The 6,693-nt window shown below is 37.7% G+C and overlaps 1 protein-coding gene across 1 annotated transcript in view; it reads left to right on the plus strand.

Annotated features, from left to right (window-relative positions):
* The window catches only part of LOC139719923 (uncharacterized), a 105,582-nt gene extending 100,477 nt beyond the window's left edge, over positions 1-5,105 (plus strand). The window contains exons 18-20 of the mRNA XM_071631308.1: positions 2,630-2,726; positions 3,643-3,711; positions 4,969-5,105. Of these exons, the coding sequence (XP_071487409.1) occupies positions 2,630-2,726; positions 3,643-3,711; positions 4,969-5,069 (267 nt within the window). The 3' untranslated portion in view covers positions 5,070-5,105. The remainder of the gene's footprint in view (positions 1-2,629; positions 2,727-3,642; positions 3,712-4,968) is intronic.
* The last annotated feature ends 1,588 nt before the right edge of the window (positions 5,106-6,693 follow it).

Consider the following 6,693-nt stretch of genomic DNA (forward strand, 5'->3'; position numbering starts at 1 on the left):
AGCTCTATGGCTTTGGCTGAGGACTGCGCTCTCAACTCAATTGCACATGACAGCAATTTGAGTGTACCACACAAACTATAAAATGTCACAATTTCCAGTTTCATAGGAGTATCATACAGCCAAATATAGGGACCTTGAATGATCACCACCCCTGATTTCACAAGCTGCCAGCCAAAGTATTCATTGTCAGGGGTGGATCCAGGAATTCCGTAAAGGGGAGGCGCCTTTGCAAAATTAAAGGGGGTGCATGCACCCCCCATTTTTTTTCATTTTTTTTTCTTTTGTTTTAAGCAAGAATAAAGCGGGGGCGTGCGCCTGGTGTGCCCGGCCCCTCTGGATCCGCCACTTCATGTGATTTAAACACAGAATATGTGGCCAAGTTTGCATTCATTCCACAGTGCATGTATCATTTAGGACAGAGACACCAACTTTGAGGTGATTTTTCTGTCAATTTCCAGCCTGCTCTCCTGGCTGATTGTGAATTTCCCCCTCTTTGGCCATGTGTCTCCCGTCTTACAAGATGTGTTTTTTTCTCCACTCAAGATTTAGCTTCCTCCCATTAAAAATTAGCTTCGTCATATACATGAATGTTAAAAGATAAGGCTAAAAGAACTCCAGAGAGCATCTCCCCTGTAAAGCCCCAAGTTTTGAGGGCCCTGAACTCCCCACAAGGGACGTTGCAATTTGTGCTCATGACTTGTACCATACTAACGTGTTATTGTGTGCATGTGCTAGTGATCAGAGTTCCAGTTTGCTAGGAATTCCAGGCGGGAGAATCTCCCACTTCAGAGATGCTTGTGTGGGGTTGGAGTCTCTGTTTTTAGGTGGACACTGCTAATAAGATGTGGTGCTTTTTGGTATGATCTCAGTCACTAGATGTGTATAGCTGATGTATTCTATTTAGTCATGCCACATAATGTAGAACTAATAGTATGCATTTTTAATCATATTCATGAGTATTTATTGCAGTTTTCTGTGGGCTATGCAATGGCTGTTTCAAGTTATTCACCAACTGTTTTATATATTCTTCCTATAACTACACAATTTCATTCAATTCTTTCATGTACCATGCAAACTAAGTGGTGACTAAGTGGTTGAGGAACCCTGATTTCTGCAATTACATTGAATGGATGTGATGAATGCAAGAAAATCAGAAAGTGAATCCGAAGAATTGCACTTCCTTAAAATATTCATGAAATTTGCTTTTATCCATGGTTTCGTTTTGATGTGGTCAAACTTCAATTTTTTTTTCTTCCGAGTGTGGCAAAAGTGGAGAATCCTACTTGTTCTCATGAATTATTCAAGTTGTGTGTAGTTGCCTTTAATGGCATGAAATTTTCGGGATCCATCGGCAGAAATAAGCAAGTTGTTGGTAACTTATTTGCTTGGCTCGCTGGCCAACTAATTACGTGTATATACTGAATTTTTAATGCAGCGGCTGCCATATTAATCTTGTAATTATCAATGATGACCTGATCATGTATCATACCAGTGACATTTTTGAGGTGGCGTGTGCAGATAAAAGAAAAGCCACATTGCATGCTGACGCTCAGTTTACTCTCTCCCACTTCTCTCTACTATTTTCAGAGACAGAGGTGAAGGTTGGCACACGCAGTCAAGAACCGAATGCAATGTTCAGACAAATTATGATAATTTCGAAATTCACAGAGAGTACTAACTTGATCCTGACCTTTGTCATATCTTCCAACATTACCTCTAAGTGAAAATATCAAGCATAGACACCTTATACATGCATTGTTGAGAATATGTTGTTTCAGAGTTGTATTCTTGTTGTAAAAATTTTCCTCTTGAAGTACAATTATTACACCGTAATGTACATATTTAGGGACTAGATAATAAGAAATAAGTGAAAGATGTAAACTTTTATTCATCTATTCAAGAGTGCCATCTATAGCTATCTAGAGAAAATCATAGTGATTGATGTATTAGTATACCAACAGGTAAACGTTTCTTTTTTTAAGTGAATGTGTCTGCATGTTTCTATCTGTCATTGCATTTCTATCACTTTGAAAAAACAAAAAACAAATTTTCTCTAATATAGAAATCACATTTGCAAAATAGTTTACAATTCATCATGATGTGTATGAATATGGTATCAGAATTGATTGCCCTGCTGTGAGTGTTACATTGCTGCTGCTGGTAAGAAAAAAACAAACAAACTGTCATTTCTTGTATGGTAGATGCTGACCATGAATCTTTGCTGTTGTCTAAGAAAATGTGCATTCTATTTAATGTGAAAATGAGAGATTTTTAAACAAAGGAAAGATAAAAAAGAGGAGAATAATATTTGATATAGTATGAATCTATTCATAATGTAGTGGTTCAACACTGATCAGTAGTTTACAATATAAACTGTAGAAGAAAGTATAGTTGTATTGAACAATTTTTAGTTAACCATATTGGTCAACTTAACAAGGCAAAAGATCTGTTGGATTTTGAAGGTAAGTAATAGAAAAGATACAAATTCTTACAAAGGATATGGACGAGGGGGAGGCATGGTTTACATTTTAATTGTTTGGTGTGGTTTTTTCCCCTTTTCTTTTTATTGTTGTACAATTGTTTTGTGTGTGTTGTTGAGAGGATTTTTTCTTGTTCATGTTCTTTCTAGCTTGGTGAGGTACTGAAACCTGAGGCAAGTGGTAGCCATGGCAACCCATCAGAGGCAGACACTACAGCCAAACACACAAATATCAATGAACTGTTAGGTGAGTACACAAGCAGACTTTGTATTTTCCTGTGGGGTGTGTGTGTCTATGTAAGTGTTTGTGCTGATATATGTTAAGTGTTAGAGAGAGAGCTCATGTTAAGAACTTTTACATCAAATGCTCATTGAAATACTTTTGTTGACAAATAGCACTTTGCTGACACTTCACTTAAAACTAAGTTCATAAACAAGACAAGAATTTTGTTGTGTTTTAATATTTTAATTTGAAGTTACTCACTGTCACTCACTGCTCATCCAACATGTTCTCCCTTCAAAGCAGTAAAATGATGTGCCGTGGAAACGATACCTTGATACAATTACGGGAAGGTAATGTTTCTATCTATTGGTATCCCAGTCAAACAATAATGACTGTACTGCTATGGTAACAAGAGTACATCACTGCTCATGATTCTGTGTCCTTTTGACCTTCTTAAATTCATCCAACATTGTTGCTAACATACAGATCCCTCGATCAATGAAGAGTGTGCATGCATCAGATATGGCTACTTACCAAGATTATTTGATGAAAGAGGGAGGGGGTTGTAGCATAGCTAACATTTGCATGTGTGAATTTCAAGCAAAGTAACAGATTATCAAAAAAAAGAAATATCTCATACCATGAGGATAACTGAAAGGTTTCATTAGATGCAACGTAAATAAAAGCTAATAACTGATAAATAAGAATTCAAGGTAAATATCAAACCCTGCATTATAATCACCAGCACTAACAGTCACTGTTTTTTAATGCATTAAGGCCTATTAAATGTTTCCCCTTATATATCTTTATATTGGCAACAGAACATCTCACTTCATTTTTTAAATGTTGTTTTTGAAGTTTGCTGCTTCCATCACAAATATGCCCAAGTCTAACACAGCACATTTTATTATGTTGTACACTGCAAAATGCCTCTCAACAGAGAAAACACTCAAAGATTACCCACCGACATACAAGGAGGCACCTGTAATGTACAAGGAGCAAGACATAGGTAAGTATGACATTTCATCACGCAAGTACCCTCACGCTTTGCCGCAGACACCATAGCCTTAGCGCCAGGCCTTTTGAGTTATTTTCTGATTGTTTTTGTGGTTGCTCAAGAAACAAGCAACATTTTTCAGAAGCAGTAATTTGCCTCCACTTTATTTTTATTTAATGCAATCATGAATATGTTTTTTAAAAAGGGGAAAAAATCAAATTATGTCCATAAAGAAGTGGATTCTGTTACAACCATTTATGATGCAACAGATTTATGTCACAAATGTGGCTTGTATTGGGAATATAACGTTGATCTGCCATGAAACCATGGAATTGGTGCTAATGGGGTTTTTCAGTCATGATCCAAGCATGAAATTGTTGTTGCAAAGGTTTTGTCATTTATTTGTTTCCATGTGTGTCCTCTTGTTCTGTGGTAAATTTTTAATTGGTAGTCTACCTCCTTTTGCAAACCTGTTGCAAACTTGAGCATGTGTCACTGGGGATTAGTTTGTTTGATTTCTGTAATGGGGCAAACAAGAAGAAAGTCTTTTAAAACATGCTTTGAAAATTACCTCACTCCTGTAAAGATAGTCTCATTTAATGTCTGACTCCATGTGAATTGTCATAAAAAAAGAATCACAAAATATTGTGAGAACCTATGCATGAATTCACAGGAATTTGAAAAAAAAAAAACAGTTTTGTCAACATCAGAGCTATGAGGTACTGTATAGATACGCCATGTATTTTTCAAATTGGTAATTATTAGGCAATTGATATTAAGTGATTGAATTCACATTTGATAACCACAGTATCGGACTGAGAATTAGATATTATCCTTGGGGGGGGGGGGGGAGAGGGAGAAAAGTTAGTGATTTCCCTTCATTGGATCATATTATTTTATGCAGCTTGGTGCAACTTGCAGGAGGCTATCTTATGTGTATTTTTGCAACAAACAAAAACATTGTGAAATATTTGATATGTCATTTGATGCATTGATACCAAAGGATACAAAACATAGTTCAAGTCATAGTAAACACCAGTCCTGTTACTTCAAGTGCAATTCTACACTTTGCAAAAATTGCATTATATGTGTATGTGATACACCATGTATGAATGTAAGTAACAGGGAACTGTTTATGTAAGTAACAGCGAACTGTTTCTAGTTCACTGGAAGTGGCAATAAATTCAGTTTAATGTGAGAGTTCACAGTCTATCAAAAGTACACTGATTGATACGCTTCTCAAACGTCTGGTCGTTCTCCACATTCCAGGGTATCCAAAGCGAGTGGCCAACCCGAGAAGGCCTCGATCTCCTCCCAGGACATGGGCATTACGACCTAGCGACGTTCGCAGTGCGCAGGTCCACTTATGAGACCCAGTCTGTCTATAACTGTGTTCTTCGCTCAAGCGACAAAAATGAAGACGTCCAAGAAGAGAGGGGAACATTGTACCCACAACTGACACTAGAGGGACAGATCCACCAAAATATTGCAACAATTCTTGTACCGTAGTATTGTTGATTCTTTCCCTCTCTCCCTCTCTCTCTCTCTCTTCCTTTTTCTCTCTCTCCCTCTTTCTCTCTTTTTCGCTCTTAATGTCATCGAAGAATGGCTTATGTGTCTTTCATACACAGCCAGCTATACTCACAAATCCTTGAATACTGATCCCCAGCTTGTAGTGTTGGTGCAGACTTTTTTCAACATTGTGGAATGCACACACTGCAGTCTTGTATATCTTGCTGTGGGTGGATTGGACAATAACTTACTATTTATCAGTGTTTTCTTCCTATAGCATCCATACAAGTAGCAGAGGAGTAAATGCTGAGTACATGTTACGTGATAATTACATTCATATGTGTGATCTATCCTCGGAAATTCCTTTTGGACGTACTTAATCTTTCTACTCCTTGTTCTTCCCTTCTTAAGGATTAACTTTTGTGTGTTTTCAATCTTATTTCATATTCAGGCTCAAAAACAAAACTTGTGACTATTTCCCCCCCCCCCCCAAAAAAAAAAAAAAAAAAAAAAAGAAAATCTGGTCACAATGCCCAAGTATCAAATAGCAGTTTCAAATAGTGTACAGTTGAGTGGGAGGAGCAAAACTAAATTTGGTAAAATTTACAAGTGTTTTGAGAAAATCACTTTGGTTTGTAGTGGTGTCCCTGCAGAGACTAAAATGTGTGATGTGCAAGGGCCTCTCTGCCTTTGTTAAAGTTGATGAAGATTTCCAGGTCACTGTTCAAGTGAAGAAGTGTGAAAGTCTGACTGATCTCTGGGTGCGTTCAAGCGCTCAAAAGTGAAAGCAAAGAAAACCAAAGCGAACTGAACCAATGCAAACTGTAGTGTACTGTGCCAGATGTGGAGCGTTACATGAGTTATTTTTAGAGGGGGTCACACATTTTGTGGCAACAGGGTCATTCACCTGGCACGCTGAAGCTACAATGTACTTGCAGGTGTCCCGAACAAAGAAATGAACTCTTTCCATTATGGCATGTATATATGTTACATGCATTCTTCACATGCCAACTTCTGGTACAGTTTTGCTCTGCTTTTAGACCACATCGGGAATTGGCCCGCTTTTGGCTCGGTACAGCGTGGTACGGTACACTTAAGGAGCATTTGAGCACTCCTGTGTAGTGGATACGGTATGGTTCGGTACGCTTTAGGAAAGCTTGAACGACTTGAACACACCCGTGTCTTGCAAATATCAGGCATCAGCATTATTGACTGTGTAGTTTGTCTCTCCAACATGCACAATTCATTGATGTGTTTCTCATGATATTTGAAGTGGTGCTGGATTTTACTAGACAAGTTGTGCGTACCGGAGCTTTCAAGTATCTCAATAACGTTTCAGTGTGATAGTGCATTTTTTGGTAAGTCATGGTGTAACTTGAAATTTATGTATTTGATGGAATGAGAGTTGATATATGCAGTAATAAGAGACAAGCCTGTGTCATGTTTCATGTGCACAGCAACTTTTGTTATTGTTGAAGAGCA

This window comes from Diadema antillarum, unplaced genomic scaffold (assembly GCF_040938485.1).
Source record: "Diadema antillarum isolate AM-2024a unplaced genomic scaffold, OU_Dant_1.0 scf00000116, whole genome shotgun sequence".
In the NCBI taxonomy this organism is placed as follows: Eukaryota; Metazoa; Echinodermata; class Echinoidea; order Diadematoida; family Diadematidae; genus Diadema; species Diadema antillarum.